We start from the raw sequence: 22301 nt of genomic DNA on the forward strand, positions 1-22301 counted from the left end.
GGACGAAAGGGGGAAAAAGTTATTTTTTCTATTTTTAAAATTTGAAATGTATAAATAAAAGATTTAAGGCTTTGATGATTCCTTAGAATCTCTGCAGAATTGGTAAAGAGATAATTTACTAATAATTTACTAATAATTTACTAATAATGGATCAAGAACGTAGTATTCGTGCAAATTTTAATTTGAAAGTTGGACGAAAGGGGAAAAAGTTATTTTTTCTATTTTTAAAATTTGAAATGTATAAATAAAAAATTTATATTTAAGGCTTTGATGATTCCTTAGAATCTTGTAATCATCCGAAGGAGACTCTTGAATTCCCAAATTATTCTAGTTTTGCAAAATTTTGAAAGGTGCTCGTATTTTCTATTTTTAAAATTTGAAATGTATAAATAAAAGATTTATATTTAAGGTTTTGATGATTCCTTAGAATCTTGTAATCATCCGAAGGAGACTCTTCCAATGCACAATTGGTAAATGGATAATTGATCTGTTCTCAAGATTGAAGCCCCAAGATTATAAGGGATTTGTGCCTATTTCGAGGAATACGATCAAGAACGTAGTATTCGTGCAAATTTTAATTTGAAAATTAAAGAATGAAAGGGGGAAAAAGTTATTTTATGAAAATATATATGAATCATCGATCGAAAGATCTAGAAAAGAAAGGAGAAATCGCGAACCGTTGCCGATTAAACGGTTGGACGAATTCTAGAGATATTTTCGACTCTCGGGGCTCGTTGGAACTCCTTACGCGTTGCCTTCCATTTCCTTCCTAGTTTCTACCCCTTTCGACCCTTTTCGTGTCAATCTCGAAGAAGGAAGAAGGGGAGTGGGGGCATTGTTGCGTCGAAATTGTGCGTAACTACGACAATAGTTGGGCAGGATTGGCGGAATTAATGAAAACTCGCGCCGAGGAAGGGGGGATGAAACGGGAGGGAAGAGGAAGGATCGGCTAATCGTGACAAATACTGATCCCGGATTGCCGAATTATAAACTAACGTCTCGAGCAAACTTTCTCCCCTTCTCGCCAATTGCCTCCCTCCTTCCTCCCCGCTGATCGAACGCTTCCCCACGATCTTCCCTCCTCCTATCGATCCGCTTTCCTTCTCTTTCCCTCTCTTTTTTCAGATCAATTAAAAATTCAAAAATTCAAAAGGTTAAATTATCATCAATTTATTGTTAAATTTTCGAATCTATCGTAACAAACAGGTATTCAATTTCTCTATATTAAGTGCAAGTTACAAAATATGAACAACAATTACAAAACTTTCTTTTTCTTTTTTTTTTTTTCCCCCGACATAACCGACGTTCTACTCAACTTTCATTTTCAATGATACATAACTCTCATCGCTTTGTTCAAAGTAAAAAAAGAAGAAGAAGAAGAAGAAGGAAAAGAAGAAGAAGAAGAGATAATATACACGATGGATGAAAAAAAAAGGAAACGCTGTTAAAATTTTGTCGAACGAGGAAAAGAAAGAGAGGAAAAATCTCTCTCTCTCTCTCTTTCTTTGTAACGAAAAACAGACGCGAAATTGGCTGGGATAGCTGATAATATAGTTAAGGGGGAGGGGGAGGATAGGGACGAGTAGACGAGGACGAGGCAGCCGGCAGAGAAAAAGGAAATTGGATGATATTTCCCGTGACGATCAAACCTTGTTGCCAATTGAAAGGGCAAAGTTTTGCGGCGGGGATCGGCGATAAGGGAAGATGGCCGTTCGACGCGTGATTATAAATGTAAACGCGTGGAGGGAACTGTAACTGTAAACGAGGAAAACGAGTAACACGCGGTAAGATAAAAAAGGAATTGAAAGAACAAAATTCGATACAAAATTCGTTCGGTCTACTACTTGGAATCCACGAATAGAATAGAACGGAAAAGAAAGAAAAGGAAAGTATTCATTCTCTCCTCCTCCGAAGATACAAAGATATTTCGTTTCATTTATCGAATCTCTCCCATTACGAGCGATATTATCCGATAATACCGGAGAGGAGAAATGTTGAGCGATCGCGTGGGAAGAACTTGTATATACAAGTTCCATTCCCAAGTCCCCCAATCATAATTTCATATATCAGAATCCGCGCAAGGTCGCGAAAAGATCTCGTATAGGGAGAGAGAGAGAGAGAGAGAGAGAGAGACAGGGATATAATGAGAGGCAGAAAGCGTCAGCGGCGTCTAATGTCGGAAATTATAGCATATTGCCAATAAAATCCCGGGCCAGGGCGTCCTCCCTTGTACTAAACAGGTTTCTCCCGATGCTCGGGGAGGGGAGGCCTTATTGTAACGAACGTTGGAACCACGTTTTGCCATTACACGAGATCTCGTCCCGGGGGAAGGACCGATACTATCCGATAATACAGCGAGCAGTCGATAACTTCACGAGTTTCACGCTCCCTCCCTCTCCCTCCCTCTCTCTCTCTCTGCTTTCCTTCCAGCGCGGATCAAAGAGAAGGGGGAGAACGATAAGGAGGAGGAGGAGGAAAAAGTGAAAAAGAGGAAAAAAGATCGAAGCGAATATATTGATGTAAAAAGGGAATTGCGCGAGAGGAAGAGAAGAGAAATTTATACAGACATTTTTTTCGATCGCCTGAAAATTCATCGTGATGATCCTCCTCGCCCCTCGATTCATCCTTGCTCGACGCTGGCTCGGGTTCCGTCGAGTTGACGCAGGAGACAAGTATTCGCGCAGCTTCTTCGAACTTTCATCCAACCCGACATTCTCCCGTGCCTCGCAGCATTTTTAAAACCGATACCGCAACCGCACTGCACTTCGGAACAGTCAGAGGCGTCGCTCTGGATCTGACACCCGTCTACGTTCCACTCGTTCAAACCCAAACTGCTCTCTGTCTGAAGCGTTTAAAACTGTAGAGTATAAGACAAGGAAGGAACGGTTATAATAACGTGTACACTTATCGGTTGAAACCTAAACGGTGGAAACCTACGACGGTTCTTTCTTCCCTCTCGAAGAAGGGAGGATACGAAAAATTCGATCCAATCGATTTTCATCTTGTTCGAGGGAAACACTCACTTGGTAAGATTCCTCCGACTCGTATGCACCGACGGTATCGAATTCCTCGTTTCTCACGGATGATTGGGAATCGGCGTAGCGCGGGCTGGCGATCGATCGTTCGACGATCGGCAACGACAATTCCTCGTCGCTAACTTTCCTCTTCGTCAATTTCTCCAATTGGAAAATTATACGCTTCCCGCGCCTCTTGTTCAGGAATTTCCTGTACCTCCACGCGAAATTCGTCAAAAGTAGTTTCTGCAAATTTATCAACCTTCTCCTCATCCTTTCGATCTCGATCCGCAACTTTTGCACCGTGCACTCGTACTTTTTCACCATGTCGTTCCGATGTTTCCTCAACGAGTCCATCTCCCGCTCGTTTTCCCGCAACTGCAGCTTTATCGTGCAAAGCTCGTCCTCCTCGCCCTCCCCCCCGCGATACGCGATCTTCTTCGCCCGGGATCCCGCCGGGGGATTCGTTCGAGGGCCGAGGATATTATCGGCGAAACTCTGCTCCAAATTTTTCCTCGTCTGTTCGAAGTACGTCAACCTTTCCCTCACGCGGCGCACGTTCTCGCTCGACCGGCCGATCTCCTCCCCCAAACTCTTCACCTTCTCGTCGTTGGAACCGTTCACCACCGCCATACCGTCAATCTCCATCCTCAGAGAGATCAGCTTGTCGTCCCTGCTTCGAATTTCCGTGGACAACCACTTCAATTTCATCTCGAGCATCGACTGGGTCTCCAACTGCTCCTGCAACTGGACGCGATAATCGTTCCTCTCCTCCTTGCACTTTTCCAAAACGATCTCGAACTCGTCCATCTTGTCGCGCAATTGTTGCAACCTGAACAGATCGCCTCCGCGCGTCTCCTCCTCTCCCTCCCGCTGCTTCGTGTTCCTCTTCGGATCTCTCTCCAACTTGTCGATCTCGGCCTTGCGCCTCGAGAAATATTTCACCGTTCTCTCGTGCACGAGATGGAGCACGGCCAATTGATTCTCCAGATAGGCGCACTTCTTCAAACAGTTCTCCAACTTTTTCAAACTGTGATTATCGTCCTCCTCCTTGACCAACAACTCCTCGGTCAACTCGTTGATCCGCTCGTTGTACCTGCGCGAATCTATCTCGACCATCCTCGTCAGTTTCTCGTTCTCCTCCTCCAACTCGGCCATTTTCGCCTCGCACGACAACAGTTTGCTCTTGCATTCCGACACTTCCGACTTGTTCAGATCGGCGATCCGTTTCAACGTCTCTATCACCGATCTCATGTCGTTCACGCGATGCGACAGTTCTTTCCCGTACGATATCTTCACCTCTTCGTCCTCTTCCTCCTCCTCCTCCTCCTCCTCTTCTTCCTCCTCGTCCTCGTCCTCGTCCTCATCGTCGTCCTCGTCCACGTCATCCTCGTCGTCGTCGCCGTAATCCTCCTCCTCCTCCTTGACGTAACGTTCCAACTCGACGACGACCCGGTTCGACGACCGTTTCTGCGCCCCTTCGCGGTTGGGGGGGGAAGTTTGGGCGGGGAAGAGGGGATCGGTTTGGGTGAAATTTTCCCTCGCCCTTTCGAGGATGGAATTGTCCGCGTCGCCGTTGCTGTTCGACCTCGGGCAAGTGAAATCGATCCCTGAATCCTCCTTAATACCGCTGTCGCTCGATCTGAACGTGTGACGATCCGACGCGTCCGAGCCCATACCGTTCAACGACACCTTCTTCTTCGCCGAGTTTTTATCGCAATCGTAATTGTCGCACGAGCAGCGATCCGTTTCTCTCGGCCGGCTCGCGACTAGCTCCGCGTTGTTGTCGCTGTTGTCGCTAGAGAATAGGTCATCGCTGTAAACATTATATTTCCGGGTGAAATTACTCGCATCCTCCCCTTTCTCGATAGACGGGAAAGTAACGTAATCGCTCTCACATTCGCGTATCTCGACCAGCTCCTTCCTCAACAACTGCAGCTGCAGTTGCAAATCGTTGGCGAGATTCGTCTTCTCTTTCACCTCGTTCTCGAATTCTCTCGCGCGCAACAACACCTCTTGCAGCCTGGCCTTCGTCTCGCGCAACTCCTTCTCCGTGTCCATCGTTTTCGTCACCATCTTCACGTAATCGTCCGAGGCACGGCTCAGATTCTTCTCCAACGACTCGATGTCCTCCGTCTTCTCGTCCAGCACGCGCTTCAACTCGTGCACGAGCCGGCCCACGTCGTTCCCATCCTCGTTCCCCAATTCGGGGAAGTGGACGCGTATCAAGTCGTGGAAACTTTTCAGCTTCTCCTTCGTCAACACCAACTCGAAGCTGCACTTGTTCCTATCCGTGACCAACAGCTCGTTCTCCGTTCTCAGATCGCGCACCAATTCTCTCAACACGACCACCTTCGACGTGATCATGGCGTTCTCAGTCTCCAGATCCTCGCAGATCCTTCGCATCCCGCCGTCCTCCTCCCCCTCCTCCCTCTTTCTTTTCTTGTTGTTCTTCTTGTTGTTGTTTTGATCGTCTTCTTCTTCCTCCTCCTCCTCCTCCTCCTCCTCGTTCTTGTTCTTGTTCTTGTTCTTGTTCGTGTCCCCGCGCCGCATCAAACTGTCGATACGCTCCTTGTAGAACGACTCCACCTGGCCGACCGACCACTTCAACAGATTCTTCCCCTCCTCCTCGACATCCTGCACCCGCTTCCTCCAACACGCCTCCAACTCCTCGATCGCGATCGAATACCGATCCACCAATTCCTGCCTGATCTCGTACTCCCGATTCAGATTCCCCTCCTCCAACGCCTGCACCCGCTCCACCAACTCCCTGTTCCTATCCTTCAGTCGGTCGTAATCCAGGGACGAGACGTCCGACTGCGTGTGCCTCGAGACCACCGCCTCCCCTCCCCTCCTCCTCCAAACGTCCGCCTCCTCCCTCAGCTTCTCGTTCTCCCTCTTCAGATCCTCGTACGCATCCAAGTCGATCGCGATCGTCCTTTTGACAGGATGATGATTGCTCGACGATTGTTGCTGCGCGAGGGAGAGCAGGTTGGTGGAGGATTTGGCGTTTCGAGGGGTGGCGAGGGGGAACGCGGCCCTCCTCAACGATCTCGACTCGCCCAACCTCTTGGCCATCGCGGAGAAATTGAGCACGCTCAACGTCTCCGCGAACGTGTCCATCCCGATGTCTACGGTGACCACGAAGCTGAACTTCTCCCTTCCGGTCAACACCTTCTGAAGTATCCTTGTCAACTTGGACTCGCGGAACGGACCGGCCACGTGGTCGCCGGACGAGTAACTGTCGCGCAACGTTTTCAAACACCTTCCCAGGACCAGCAGGCTGTTGTTTATGTTGCGCGACTCGGCCAGGCGGCAGTTGTTGCCGTCGTGATCCCTGCTGTTGCTTCCCTGCTTCACCCGCCTCGACCCGGCCACGTCGCAGAACGTCAACGTGCTGACCCGCACCGTGTCCGGCCTGTTCTCCTTCTCGTACTTGAGCAGCTTGAGCGTGAAGAACGTGTGGGACTGGGAGTTGGACGCGTTCGACTCGGCGGCCGGTGCCACGGTCATCCTCGACTGGACGAGGATCAATAGTTGGCAAGCCTCGAGGGCGGTCGTTATGTGGACGAACTTCAAACCGTTGACGAAGGTGGACCCGTCCTTGCGGGTGGTGACCCTGAGCGGCCTCCTCTCCTGCTCGTGGCCGAGCAGCAGGTCGTACACGTTGTCGTTGTAGATCTCGGCCACCGAGATCCACACGGAGGAGACGCAGCCGTCGCTCCACAGATCCCTCTCCTCGGCCTCGGCGAGCCTTCGAGGGCTCGAGTTGTCGAGGGAGAGCCGGGCCTGCGTGTACTCGTCCCTGGCCATCACGCCCGGGCTAATCAGGCTCGTCCTGTTGAATATCTCGAAGGTGCGCTCGGGCTCGTCCAGGGCGACCACCGCGTTGTCGTCCCCGATCTTGTACCAGGGGGCCAGGGTGCAGTTGATGGCCGAGAACAGGAGCTCGATGGAGCGGGGTATGGCGCCCGGCTCCTCCGGGGTCCCGTACAACGTGTACGTTTTCCCCGTGTTCGACGCCCCATACGTGATCACGGTCGAACTCTCGCCAAGCAGCAGGTGGATCACCTGCCTCCGCACGCTCTCGTAAAAGAAGTCGGCCTGCTTCGTGTCCCCGTCGAATATCCTCGTGAACGAGTACCTCTTCTCCACGTTCTCCCCCCTCTTTACGTGGAGGGTGGTCGAGTCGGGCAACGCGTACACCTCCTCGGCCGGGGAGGCCGAGTCCAGCGTGGCGGGCTTTATCCTCAGGTAGACGTTGCTCGCCGGCGAGCAAACCGACAGCGCGCGGCAACGTGTCGTTATCGAGCTCTCGTTATCCTTTATCGGTCTCGAGAGATGCGAGCTCGAAGAAAGCATTATACGTGTATAAATATATATATATATATAAATATATATATATATAAAGTGTATATATATATATATATATATATATGTATATATGTATATATCGGATGACAGATAGATTCGAGCCGGAGGAAAAGTGGGGAAAGTTTTAAGCGGGAGTTTTGTATTACGCGCGATTTCTTATTATTATCGACACTCTCACTCCCGATGGACTTCTATCGATCAATTTTAATCAACGATCGCGTACGCGAAAATTGTCGAGTTGGAGGGGTTCGTGCCTCGATCCATGTTAAAAATTTCCCGTTTATAAGGTTAACGCAACGAGTCCCTGTTATCGAAATTACGTGTGAAGCTAACTGTGATAATTTAACACTGGTGAGACCTTCGTTTGTCCACGGCTCGGCGAGCATCTTTTTTCCACCGATATCGTTACTCTTTTTCCCCGAAAGATCGATAACGATTATACCTCGCTCGCGGAGTAAGAACGAGGAGAGGGAGAGGGAGCTGGAAATATCTTCAAAGTCGGCCGCGAAAAGAGGGGAATTTATACCGCCTCGTGTCGCTCGCCTCGTTAAACGCGGCCGATCGAGAAAGGGAGCCGTTAATAGGCCGAGTCGGTCGATCCACGAAATCCGGCTTGATCTCGGCATCGGGAATCGCGCGTCGCGGCCACAAGTCGGCCACTGTCCGCCAGGAGACGTTCCGAACAGGCCTTATTGTGGCGCACGCCGGTGTCTTTCAATCGACCCCTTGTCCTCGCTCTCTCTCTCCCTCGCCACTGGTGGTCCTTTTTCTCCAACTTTGAAGCGCGAGCGAAGGCCGAGCTTCTCGAAAATCGGGCAACAAGTCCAGGAATCTCGAGATGGACAAATAATTTCCGACCGAAGGAGGAGGGGGATATAACGGTCGAGCAAAGACAAGAAACTTTCCCTTTATGGCTTATTTATTTATAATACCGACAAATTTCGCCTCCCATTATTTCTTCTTTTATAGCGCGTTTAACGGCTCCCTTCCCGCGCGACAAATGAAATTGTCAATTATTGGAACGAATCACGACCGAAATAACATCGCAGTGACTTTCGTTAAAATTTCCTTATACAAGATACCTTCAAATATCGAAAAGTGAAAAAGCCAACGACCGCGTTATCCAATTTGAATTGGGATATTACAATCGATATATCGTCCATTGACGCGAAACTTGTTAATCCGAAAGTTACGCCTTCTCGCGCGATATTGCTCTGTATGCGTTCCAACGACAAATGAAATTGCCAATTATTGGAATGATATCGCAGTGACGTAGCTTTCGTTAAAATTTCCTTATACAAGATACTTACAAAGATGCTTCAAATATTGAAAAGTGAAAGTTCGGGTGAAAAAGCCGCGTTTATCCAATTTGAATTGGGATACCTCGTCCATTGACGCGAAACTTGTTAATCCTTACGCCGAAGCGTATGCCTTTCCGCATAATATTGCTTTGTATGCGTTCCAAATGAAATTGCCAATTATTGGAACGAATGACGACCAAAATAATATCGCAGTGACTTTCGTTAAAATTTCCTTATACAAGATATCTACAAAGATGCTTCAAATATCGAAAAGTTCGGGTGAAAAAGTCAACGATCGCGTTATCCAATTTGAATTGGGATATTACAATCGATATTCCATTGACGCGAAACTTGTTAATCCGAAAGTTACGCCTTCCCGCGCGATATTGCTCTGTATGCGTTCCAACAACAAATGAAATTGCCAATTATTGGAACGAATCATTTGACCGAAATGATATTGCAGTGACGTAGCTTTCGTTAAAATTTTTTTATACAAGATACCTACAAAGATGCTTCAAATATCGAAAAGTGAAAGTTTGGGTGAAAAAGCCGCGTTTATCCAATTTGAATTGGGATACCTCGTCCATTGATGCGAAACTTGTTAATCCTTACGCCGAAGCGTATGCCTTCCCGCATAATATTGCTCTGTATGCGTTCCAAATGAAATTGCCAATTATTGGAACGAATGACGAAATGATATCGCAGTGACTTTCGTTGAAATTTCCTTATACGAGACTTTTCGTCCAAATTTGAATGAACTTTAAAGTTTCCGCATTCTAAATACCTACAAAGATGTTTCAAATATCGAAAAGTGAAAGTTTGGGTGAAAAATCCAACGACCGCGTTATCCAATTTGAATTGGGATATTACAATCGATATCGATCTTCCCGCACGATATTGCTCTGTATGCGTTCCAACGATAAATCAAATTGCCAATTATTGGAACGAATGACGAAATGATATCGCAGTGATTTTCGTTAAAATTTTCTTATACAAGATACCTACAAAGATCCTTCAAATATCGAAAAGTTCGGGTGAAAAAGTCAACGATCGCGTTATCCAATTTGAATTGGGATCTTACAATCGATATCATCCATTGACGCGAAATTTGTTAATCCAAAAGTTACGCCTTCTCACGCGATATTGCTCTGTATGCATTCCAACGACAAATGAAATTGCCAATTATTGGAACGAATGACGAAATGATATCGCAGTGACTTTCGTTAAAATTTCCTTATACAAGATATCTACAAAGATGCTTCAAATATCGAAAAGTTCGGGTGAAAAAGCCAACGACCGCGTTTATCCAATTTGAATTGGGATATTACAATCGATATTCCATTGACGCGAAACTTGTTAATCCGAAAGTTACGCCGAAGCCGTTAGAAAGCGGAGGATCCAAGACGGTGGGACGTTCTCAAGGAGCTTGGTCCCGTTCCGCTTCCGTGATATTAGATTTATCCATTTGTTTGCCGAAAGTCTCATAAATATAAGCTCCCTTTGACAGCGTCCCACGGGTCTTATCCGGCGCCATGATCTTGCGTGGGTGGCCGAGAGAAGATGAAACCACCACCACCACCACCACCACCGTTGCCGCCGCCGCCGCCGTGGAGGATAGACGAAAAGAGGGAAGGAGGGTTGAAAGACATCGGGGCGGCATCGATCCGACGACGACGACGTGCCACGATATCTCTCCCGCGCTCGCCGTTGCTGCCATCAGTATTCCCAATTAACAGGGCTCCTTTCATCGGGGTCGAGGCAGGGGCTTCCACATCCGGCCTCTCATTTATAAATATGATGATCGTAAAAGCGAGGCATTACCATTTCCACGGAAGACGGAGAGAAGTCTTTTGGATTCTCTTGCAGCAGGAGGGGGACACCTTATTGCCGGGCGAAAGTGGCGAAATTGATGGCGACGCTCGAGGGTGGCGCGATCCAAACAGGGAATAATTAACGCTCCCGAGCTTATCGATAATATCTTCGTTTTCACCATATATATATATAAAAATCGTGGCAAATAATAAGAAAGAAAGAAAGAGAGAAATGTCCTCGCTGTATTATCGGCGGAGGTGGCTGATAAATCGCGAAGGGAGGATGGTCGAAGCGTAATCGGTGTTCATTAGCCGTAGGAAAGCGCGAGGCCGGCTTTTCTCCTGTGGGAAGATCTTTTCAATAACTCTTGGCTCGGGCTTGGTAATTGGTGACCGGTGATATCTCTCCGCTCCCTCCCTTCGCCTCCCTCCCCAGCAATGTCGTATATAACAATATACCAGATTGTCTCGCCCTGACCACTATAGATAGAGAAACATTAAGTGTCCCGGCGGCGGTGGCGCGCCCTTACACACAGCCACCGCGGAAGGGCAACGGAGGCTGCTACGTATCCGACAAGTATGGGGGAGGGGGATGTGTCGAGGAACGGGTATTTGTATCGCAGCCACATTGGCTACCGATGCTCTAGTCTTTCCTTCTCTCGACCAGTAGCTCTCATTCCACTAACAGAAGGCGAACTATTCGAACGAGATCGAACGATGATCGATGAAAATAGCTAATATCAGATCGAGTTACGAACGAATACGCATGTTTCGAGAGTAGAGGAATCGAAGAATGGAGAATTGGATTTGTAAAGTATCGTAAAAGTTGCGTGAATATTTGAGAGCCACTGTTGGAAAAACACAGTGGATCGAACGAAGGGGGGTATAGGAATGGACAGGGGTTCGGATGGGCGCACATTGGGTCATAAACGTTTATATTGCGCTCAGTGCGCCAGTAATGCCGATATTGGCAAGTTATTGGCCCCTTCCCCCGGAACCGCGTCGAATCCAGCCGTACAGGCCGCGCGGTAGCCAAAAACGTATCTTTGGTAATCCGGAAAAATATCGCTCGCCCCGGGAACAGCGAGAAAAGTTTAATTGGAAACATTCGGGGATGGGTTGGCACTCGTATCGTATCGGGGACGCGCTTTTCCAAAAGCGTAGTTTTTCTAGTCTTTTTTTTTTTAAACCGTCTCTCTCTTTCCTCCTTCTTGGATAGATGAAACGATGGAGAGGAGGAAATCCTCTTTCCCAACGATACTTTCTAGACCCAATCAACTGATATCGCGAGCTTAAGCCCTCCAAGAGCCGCAACTCCTGATACGGAGGAGGGTATGGGCGATGGCCTGATCACGAGTTAGTGCGGTTCGAGGAAAGACCGTGGAAGTAGGAGAGAAGGCCAAGCCGACTTTATGTCGGGGCGTATAAGCCGGTTATAGGCGCTGCCGATGTTATTTGATGGCCAAATGCACTCCAACAGCGTGGAGCGACCCAAACTTCCCTCCTCCTCCGATCTCTATCGTCCACCTATTTCCCGACCACGGCTTCGTCGTGGCTCATCAACGGCCACGGAGGAAAAGCCACGGTTGTTGGTCGAAATTTTTTAATTCCTTCCTCCTTTACACCGATTCTTAATCTTATAATAAATATCCTCTCGTTCGAAAGGATATTTTCCCAACCATTTGTCATCTCGAGGAAGAGGATCGGCGGCGAACGAAATGGAAATATCAAAGAGCCCATCGATAGACAATCGAGCAACAGCGGGACAAAGGAGAGTGCGGCAGACAAAGGGGAGAGGAGGTGGTGAAAAGAGATCCACCTGCCTCTCCAGCCAGCCAGCCAGGCCTCGCGCTCGGCCGAGCATAAAACGCGCCGCGCATTTTCCAACCCCCCGCGTATTAATACCTAACCGCGGCCGCAAAACTTAATGAATTCTTTAGCGAGATCAAAAAGAACTGCCGATAGCGGGAACGCAAGCTTTCCTTTGCTCTCTCTCTCCCTCTCTCCCTCTTTTTTTTGCGAAGCGCGAGGAGCGAAATTGAACGGCGATATTTCTGGTACGGTTTAACGACGACGACGACGACGACGAACACCCCCTGCCTCGGGCCACCCTTACACCCTGTGTCCTGTGTTTCCCTTAACGAGGCACGTTCCACCGAACCCTCGGTCCCTCCGCCCCCCTCCTCCCGTTCCTGGCCGTTCTCGCTCTCGCAGATACGAGGTGGCGGCGCATTATGCTCGGTTTCATCGCCACCGCCAACGTCTCACGCGTTAATGGATTCCTATAGCGGGCCCGGCCGTAATGAACACCCAGTCTACCGTGGCCTGTCTTTTCATCGGGATCCGCTGCGCGTTTGGCGACTTACGTTTCATTGCCGGTGATACGTCCCGATAATGAGGTCGATATTTCGCCGAGGCGCGTGGTTAAACGACTCCCTCTCCCTCACCCCCCGCCCCCGCAGCCGCTGCCGGCGGCGGTCGAGGGAATTTCACGTTTAGAGGCGAGACGATGGAAATGAAATATCGCGTTGGAAATTCATCGTTGCATCGTCGTACTTGTTATTATTCCTGCGTGTCTATCTATTTCTCACATTTCTGCGATACGTGCATGCGATATGTGCGATATGAGTCTCGTTTGATTCGATTTTTCTACGTACATTTTTTTTTTAAATTCTTTAAGGTTTTGAAGGAGTAATCGTTTCGACGAAATCTCGAAGAATCGGTACTTCGATACCACGTTTCATTCAATTTTGAAAATTTTGTATTTTTTCTTCGTGTCTTTTAATATTTTATAAAAATAATCGAAATCTCTCGAAGAATTGGTACACGATTCTGCCACGTTTGATTCAATTTTACAATTTTCTATATTTTTTTTTCGTATTCTCTACTATTTTGCAGAAATAATCGTTTGGACGAAATCTCGTTTCTCGAAGAATCGGTACTCATGCAATTCTGCCACGTTTGATTTAATTTTGTAATTTTGTATATTTTTTCTTCGTGTCTTTTAAAATTTTATTGTTTCACAGAAATAATCGAAATCTCTCGAAGAATTGGCGCGATTCTGCCATATTTGATTCAATTTTACAATTTTTTATATTTTTTCTTCATATTTTCTACTATTTTGTAGAAATAATCGTTTGGACGAAATCTCGTTTCTCGAATCGGTACGTGTGCGATTCTGCCACGTTTGATTCAATTTTGCAATTTTATATATTTTTTCTTCGTGTCTTTTAAGATTTTATTGTTTTACAGAAATAATCATTTAGACGAAATTTCGAGGAATCGGTATTCCGTTCGAACTGGACAATTCTGCCACGTTTGATTCAATTTTGCAATGTATATTTTTCTTTGTGTCCTCTGCTGTTTTGCAGAAATAATCGTTTCTGCAAATGGATAAAATCTCGTCTCTCGAAGAATCGATACTTCGTTCGAATCCTCCGCGTACCACATTTGATTCAATTTTGAAATTTTGTATATTTTTTTCTTCATGTCTTTTAATATTTTATTATATTGCAGAAATAATCTGTTTGGACGAAATCTCGTCTCTCGACGAATCGATCGTTTAAAGGATCGTAATTATTATGCGTGCAATTCTTCCACATTTGATTCAATTTTGCAACCTAGACTTTTTCTTCATGTCCTTTTATGTCTTAATGTTTTGCAGAAATTTGAACGAAATCCGATTAAAAGATCGTAATTACTATGCGATTCTGCTACGTTCGATTTAATTTTGCGTATTTTTGATAATCGTTCGGACAAAAATCTCGTCTCTCGAAGAATTGGTATTCCATTCGAACCCTTCGCGTGCTACGTTTGATTTAATTTTGCAATTTTGTATATTTTTTTCTTCGTGTCTTTTAAAATTTTACTATTTTAAGAAATCATCGTTTGGACAAAATTTCGAAGAATCGGTATTCCGTTCGAACGATTCTGCCACGTTCGATTCAATTTTGCGATGCCTATTTTTAATAATCGTTCGGAATCTCGTCCCTCGACGAATCGATCGATATTGCATTTAAACCGGAAGAAGAATCGTACTTTTACCATATTTTTTTTTCGTGTCTTTTAAAACTTTACTGTTTTACAGAAATAATTGTTTGGACGAAATCTCGTCTCTCAAAGAATCGATCGTTTAAAGAATCGTAATTATTATGCGTGTGATTTTGTCACGTTTGATTCAATTTTGCAAGCTAGACTTTTTCTTCGAGTTCTTTTACTGTCTTAATGTTTTGTAGAAATTTGGACGAAATTTACTCCGTTTAAAGAATTAATTAAACTAATTACTATGCATGCGATTCTGCCACGTTCGATTCAATTTTGCACAATTATTTTTGATAATCGTTTGGACGAAATCTCGTCTCTCGAAGAATCGGATGTGTGCCACGTTCGATTCAATATTTCTTCTACTATTTTGCAGAAATAATTGTTTGGACAAAATCTCTCGACGAATCGATCGTTCAAGGTTTCGTGCGATTCTGCCACGTTCGATTCTGCCACGTTCGATTCAATTTTGTACAATTATTTTTGATAATCGTTCGGACGAAAATCTCATCTCTCGAGAAATCGATCGATACTTTCAAACATGAAGCCGAGAAAGAGGGGTAGTTGTCGTAAGTCGGAGGGAAGAGCGGAGGCTGGCGCGTGAATTGGCCGCGACTGCATGTCTTAAGGTGATTGGAAGTTATGACTCCTAAACCGTGCTTCTGGCCGTCCGGCAGAGAGAGAGACTTCACACGGGTCAGATACCGCCTCGTAAAATGTTATGAGAATTAATGTCACCCTCCCCTCGTCCGCCCTGTCGGTGGACGCGGTGCTGTCCACCCTCCGCCGTTCTCCTCCGCCGTCACCGCCGCGTCACCTTGCCGCAAACGTCCCCTTCGCTACGGCCAATTTTGCCGTTCCGGTGACCACAACTTTTCTGCCTAATGGAAAAGTCGATACCCGATTGCTCGACACCGTGGCATCAAGCCATCTCCGCCCGCCGTCCTTTTTAGGCGCCCCTCCTCCAGCATTTTACGATTCCTTACGTTACCAACAGAAACCACCCTTCCCTCATCCCCTAGAAATATCATCCCACCAACCTTTTCCACCCGCTTATCGTCCAAACCCTTTAACCCTCATCTCGATCGCGTATGAAAATCGATTAGAGTTACAATTTCGAGAACGACGAGCGTTTCTTTTTTTGAACAGAAGAGATGATACGCGGAAACTATTTGTACGCGACAATTCGTGATCCTATAAAGATGCCACGCATCGACAATCGTTGGATGAGTGGCCCCTTCCGGTCGCCCACCACCAGTATATATTTAACTAGCTGTGTCGCAGCCGTCAGTTTAGACGATGATTTAGTGGATGCATTGATTGGGTCGATCACAGGCCATATCATCTCGTTTAAAGCCTTTCATCATCGGTCCCACTATTTATAGACCATACACGATCGTCGTGATCGAATCAATTTTCGTCTCTCTCTCTCTCTCTCTCTTCGTCACGCGTGTGTCACATCGTCTAAACAATATCGGGCCGATTGTCGGATTACACGAAGGCCGTAACAGTTTATATCTCGTTCCTTCAATTCCTCCTCCGTTCTATTCATAGCAGCCACGCTTTTATTCTTCCGCCGCAATTTTTATTATATTTACATCTTATTCGAACATCGATTCGAAAATTCTTCTAGAGATGTAACGTAATACAATCGTTACACACCGATATAATATCATTCCGTAAATAGAACGTATTCAGACGTAACGTGATACTTTACCAACCGTGTTGAACGCAAAATCGTACGGATTTGAAACGGCGAGCGAAAACGCGTAGTTGAAAGGAAACACGAAATAATCGACTCTCGGATCGATTCGAACGGCGACCATATTTATTCTAACCTCTTTACGTATAATCTTGTAAAGCGAATTACATTCCAAGTATTGGCAGTGGATAGAAACGGTGGAAATATTATCTTCAAAGTTTTGCAAGCATTGGAATTGAAATTAGTCTTGAGGATGAGTTTAAAGCACTTCTATTAAGAAACGATGATGAAAAATAAGAATAATAAATGTCTTGGTAACGTTGTTATAGGTTTCAATATCCTATATTCTTCGTAAAGAATAAAAGTAAACAACGAAGAAAGTGATCGAAAAATTCCATTCTCTACGAAGAATACAAATATATACATCACTCGTGGCTTCTCCACTCGACCGGCTCGAATTCTTTCTTTGATTTCCGGTGACGACGCGGACCGGAGGGGAACATAATAAGAAGAAATCTTCCTGAGAAGGGGGGAGAGGAATGGTTGGCAGGATGAACGGGCCACTTGCACGGTAATTAATTAGTCCATCTCGCGGAACCGATGGCGAACCGAGACCCTTCGACGGATCGTCGTCGGCGAGGAGGAAAAGTTCAAACGATGGTCGCTGCGGCGGCAACAGGGGTTAAGGGATGGAGGGGAGTGAAAGGGTCGCGGGCCAATTTAATTAGTATAAAAACAAAGGAAGCCGGGGCCTATCGGTATCGGGCGTAGACGCGACGTTTCCCATCGAACGCCACTCGTACGATACAGAATACAACACATGTGTGAATATATACACGTATATATATATATATATATATATAAATCGACCAGCAACCCGTGCCTTTTCAACCCGTTTCCTCCTCTCTCTCTCTTTATTACGCTTCACCGTCGCTTCAATATTTTCAAATTAGCGCTGCGATGATTTTTCCTCTCCCCCGACGAAACAAAGCGTTCTTCGCTCTCGGTTTTACACACATTTTAATCAATACACCCGTGTCGTGGTACGTCGAGTAGTGTCGTCCCCGCCTTTCATCCGCTTTTCTCCTTTTCCTTTTTTTTTTTCGATCCTCGATCGAAAATCGAATATCGAAATCTTCTCGAGAACGACGATAAAAAGAGAGAGAGAGGAGGGAATGAGTTCGAAAGAGAAATGAAATAAGGGAAGGGAATTTTTCTCGATTACGTCACGCTCCTCGTTCCTCGAGCTAAGCTAAGGAGGGTTGGAGGGTTTTTTTTTCGCGGTGGCGGCAACCCAACAGACTGGAACGTTCTTGGGGGAGGAAAGATCGTTTTACACAGGACTCGATATTCCAACCTCGTCGGCTGGTTTTCCAGGCGCGGAGGAATTATCGAGGCGAGGGGTGGCGCGGCGAGAATTAAGGCTTCTTGCGGCATAAAAAATCTGTGTAATCAATTATCGAACCTTTTACCCCATATTTCACGGCCAATGAGTCGGCCACCCCTCTCCCTCTCCCTCTTTCTCCTCGCCGATCCCCCCGCGGCTGGTTCCACGAGACTCTCGACCCACCCTCGACACTTTTTAGCCGCGGCGGTGGCTCTCCTCCTCTCCCTTTCCTCTCTTTCATCCCCCTCCCAGGTCGAACCTCTATCCGCTTCCTGCACAGCCTCGAGGAGAGAGGAGACGCTCTAGACGAGCCTTTGTTTGGGATATCAAATATTTATTTTCTTAAATAACGCAGATGCCCGGCAGAAGCCTCCCTCCCCCCTCCCCTTAATAAATTATCAGCGATTATTGGCCGCGTTTGCTTAACCAACGCTACGCTCTCTCTCTCTCTCTCTCTTTTTTTCTTTCCATTCTTTCTTTATCATCCTCTCCCACGGAGTGGAGAAGCCACTCTTAGAGAGAAGCCGAGCAAGTGGAGCGGGATCGATTCGATCTTCCGCATCCTTACGTTTGTTTGTCGACCGGGTATTTTTCTTTTTCTTTTACGCGAGCGAAATTACTTCTTTTGGGAAGGAGGAAAAAAAAAATCGAGACGAAAGATCGGGGATTAAGAGTTAGGAAGAAGGATGGAAAAAAAAGGGTCGATTTGTTCATCGACCGGAAGTTCGATTCGTTCGAGCAAAGAAGAGTAAATCGGAAGAGTTTCGAACGTTGGCCGCGCGCCTCGCGCGTCAATTATTCACGAGGTACTCGTTGCTCGACCACTCAAGCGAGCCTCGAACGTGCGAAAGGGTCCACGTTCGTTATACGTACATATATATATATATGTATGTATAGGGAGGGTGGTGAAAAAGAGGGTGGGAAGAGGTGTTCTCTTTGACGCAGCATTGATATAATATTAATCTAAGCGAGGAAAACTCAAAGGACAACCTCTGTCTGTCTCGTAACGAGTCCTTGTTCCCCGGTGTACGAATTCATGGTAATACGGAAAGCCGCGCGTATCACAAAAGAGAATACGCGGCTGTGAAAACAAAACGAATACCGCGCTTTCCCGCGTTTAGTCGGCCGCTACGGAGACGCAACGTCGGATCCCCAAATGTATTCGCGAACGCCGATTACGAGAGAGAGAGAGAACGCCAATTATTCCTTTTTTTAAATAAAAGAAAGTATCTCTCTCCTTCTTCCTCGACAACGAATAAAATAATTATTCTTGCGATTTTCATCTCTCTTTGTCGCGATCTTTGAGAACAAGAGGAGAACGTTAGTCGATTATTTCGAATCAAGTCTGAGGAAACGTGTACGAGCGTGTAAAGTAATCTACGCTTTGCTTTTCCCTCCCTTGGCATTTTGTCGCGCTCGTTTTTCCGACTCTACCGCGCGAGTCTGGTGCTGCTGCATGCGTGCACTCTCGTCTCGGCTCGAGTCGTGACGTTTGTTTTTATGCTTACTTTACCGCGTTGAAAAAACATGGGAAAGTGGCTGCCTGGGCGGGTAGCGTCGAAAACTACCCCTCCTCCCCCTAGCCCCTCCCCGCGTGAAGGGGTTGCACAGGGAAACAGGGGCTGAGATTTTTCTTCGCATTGTCGCCGCGTCGAGTTATTTGCTTCTAGCGCCGCTTTGATTGTTCGTAATTGGGCACGTTAATTATGAACCGGGAAAAGACGAGATGATTCGTCGCTGCTTTCGGAAATATCCCCCTCCTCTTCCGCCCGATTATTCTTGCTTCTTTTAAAATGGACGAATGTGCCGATGTTCTAAATAAAACTTGTTCTAAGGGAACGAAATAAATACTCGTCGTGTTCTTTCTCGACAAGTTTTTTTAAAAATTGGAACATCATTTAATGTAAATGTGTATACGGTAAAAATGGGAGAAACGGAAATAAGTAATAGGTTATATAAATATACCGATATTCAAGTATCGTAAAAACAGTTTTAAGAAAATAAACTCATCGTGTTCTTTTTTGATGATTTTTCAGAAAATTAAAGTATCATTTCTAAAAATGTATACGTAAAAATAGGAGGAATAGAAATAATCGGTTATATAATAAATATACCGATATTCAAATATTATAAAAAGAATTCTAAGAAAATAAATTCATCGTGTTCTTTTTTGACGATTTTTCAGAAAATTAAAGTACCATTTCTAAATGTGTATACGTAAAAATAAGAGGAATAGAAATAATCGGTTATATAATAAATATACCGATATTCAAGTATCGTAAAAAGAATTCTAAGAAAATAAATTCATCGTATTCTTTCTTGACGATTCTTTTAAAAAATTCGAGTAGCATTTTAAATGTGTATATGGTAAAAATAGCAGGAACAGAAATAAGTAATTGGTTATATAATAAACATCGATATTCAAGTATCATAAAAATAGTTGTAAAAAAATAAATTCATCTGTTCTTTCTTGATGATTTTTTTAAAAAATTCGAGTACCATTTCTAAATATGTATACGTAAAAATAGGAGGAATAGAAATAATCGGTTATATAATAAATATACCGATATCCAAGTATCGTAAAAAGAATTCTAAGAAAATAAATTCATCGTGTACTTTCTTGACGATTTTTTAAAAAAATTCGAGTATTATTTTTAAATATGTATACGGTAAAAATAGGAGGAACAGAAAAGTAATTAGTTATATAAATATATCGATATTCAAGTATCGTAAAAACAATTTTAAAATAAATTCATTGTATTCTTTTAGAAAATTAAAGTACTATTTCTAAATATGTATACACTACAAATAGAAGAAATAAAAATAATCGGTTATATAATAAATATATCGATATTCAAGTAAAAACATTTCAAAATAAATTCTTGACGATTTTTTAGAAAATTAAAGTACCATTTTCAAATCTGTATACAATAAAATATACAAATAAAAAATAAAAGGAAGAGTATTATATAACAAATATACCGATACCCAAGTATCGTAAAAAGCAGTTCTAAGAGAATGATAGCAAAATAGACTCATCTTCAACTGTTGTTTCTCGACGATTTTTTAAAACTGTCATTTCCAAATTGCAAGAAGGAAAACGAGTAATCGTAACAAACGTATGATCTATAAGGGGAAATGTGAATCGCGGAGATATTGGGATATATAAATTGCCTCGCATCGTTCATAAGCTTTCCACGATGTTTACTTCTGTACTAAATGCCACGGGAACTTTTCATTAATGCCCGGATGAATAAATGCCACCGCGCCTCCCCCCCTCCCCCCCTCTTCACCTTAAATTCTTAATGCAGCAAGCCCGGTGGAAAGTACTTCGGGGCCTCCAAAATATCTTCAAGAAGTTTAAAGTCTTCCCTCCGATAGTATGTAAATATTGTATGTAAAGCGCGACATCAAAGGGATTCTTCCGTAGTATAATGCTTTAAATTTCGTTGCGAGGAGAGATTAAGGAACAACGGGAAGGGCGGAGGGGAGGGAGGGAGGGAGGGAGGGGGAGGGATATTGCACGGACGCGTGTAACGTGGAAATGTCCATTTCTCGACGTCCGTCCTCACAGAAACGGAACACGGACACATATTTTTTTGAAACATCAAAAAGGATTATGTATCGATATCTGTATCAAAATCTTCATTTTCTTCATGCTTATTTATTTATATAATTTAAACAACGAATCTAGCTAAATCTAAATTTTCATCTATGAAAAATTGTGCTCATCGAGTATTATTCTTACGATATATATAATTATATATAGATAAGTGATATGATTATATATTGTAAGTTTTACATCTTTCAGTTTGGAAATTGGAGATTTACCTTGACTCATTTTTCTTTTGACAATTTATATATATTTTCAAATAAATTCTCCTTTCGATGCGGATTGCAAAATTTCGATCGTTGTAGAATAGAAGAAATAAAATTATAAAGAAAATCGGCGAGGAAGACCAAAGCTAAAAATAGGATTTAAATAAATACATAATTAAAAATGTGAATACTATTTATTTTATCTAGTTAAATACAATAATAATTCTAAATACTCTTTTGCTCCTGAAACAAACTTGAATACAGCATTAAAACATTTTAAACATTTTCTATCTATTCTAAAATCTTTTTTTTCTTACCTCTATCAACAATTAAATTATTCATAAATCAATGTTTGTGAAAAATCTAAAAGATTCTCTTCATAATCATACCAACAATGATTTTTACAAAAATTGAGTACGAATCACATGTGTCAAAGAAAACGAAAGAGGATATACGATAGATTGAACAAAGTCGCATCAAGAATTAAGAACTTGATTCAGAAAGGAAATTTATGGACTGGACAAGTAATTCACGTTGACAAATAAGAATATCGTTTCGAGAAACAGGGAAAAATATCATTAAATAAGATGAAGAAGCGAACATTGAATTATTTATAAATCCAACCTATCAACCAGCTAAATCTTTCTTTGATCCTAATCTGATATAAAAATTAGAAAAGGAGTGAAATACTCCTCCTCTTCTCTTTCCATTTTAAGCTGCAGAGTTCTTAAAACATATTACGAAATAGAATTGGTGCAACTCAATAACATGGAAAATTATAACATTTCTATTTAATGAAGATTAAACGTTATTTCGGTATTAATTTAAAAAATAATTTGTAAAAAAAAATCA

General features: G+C 44.2%; 1 protein-coding gene across 1 annotated transcript; it reads right to left on the reverse strand.

Moving 5' to 3' along the window:
• Positions 1 to 2620: 2620 nt before the first annotated feature.
• LOC102656082 (kinesin-like protein KIF20B) lies at positions 2621 to 7376 on the reverse strand. The gene is made up of 4 exons (XM_026441412.1): positions 5604 to 7376; positions 4448 to 5366; positions 3024 to 4291; positions 2621 to 2842 (listed from the first exon to the last, which is right to left on the reverse strand). Exons 1-4 carry the CDS (start codon positions 7374 to 7376, stop codon positions 2621 to 2623), a joined length of 4182 nt encoding a protein of 1393 aa, XP_026297197.1.
• Positions 7377 to 22301: the final 14925 nt, after the last annotated feature.

This window comes from Apis mellifera, linkage group LG6 (genome assembly GCF_003254395.2).
Source record: "Apis mellifera strain DH4 linkage group LG6, Amel_HAv3.1, whole genome shotgun sequence".
In the NCBI taxonomy this organism is placed as follows: domain Eukaryota; kingdom Metazoa; phylum Arthropoda; class Insecta; order Hymenoptera; family Apidae; genus Apis; species Apis mellifera.

Coding starts and splice junctions, on each gene's coding strand:
- LOC102656082 (XM_026441412.1), bottom strand. CDS start 7,376: ATGCTTTCTTCGAGCTCGCATCTCTCGAGACCGATAAAGGATAACGAG. Junction 5,367..5,603: donor TGAAGTGGTCGGTCGGCCAG/GTGGAGTCGTTC, acceptor ATCACGTCGAAG/GTGGTCGTGTTGAGAGAATT. Junction 2,843..3,023: donor AGTCGGAGGAATCTTACCAA/GTGAGTGTTTCC, acceptor TAAACGCTTCAG/ACAGAGAGCAGTTTGGGTTT.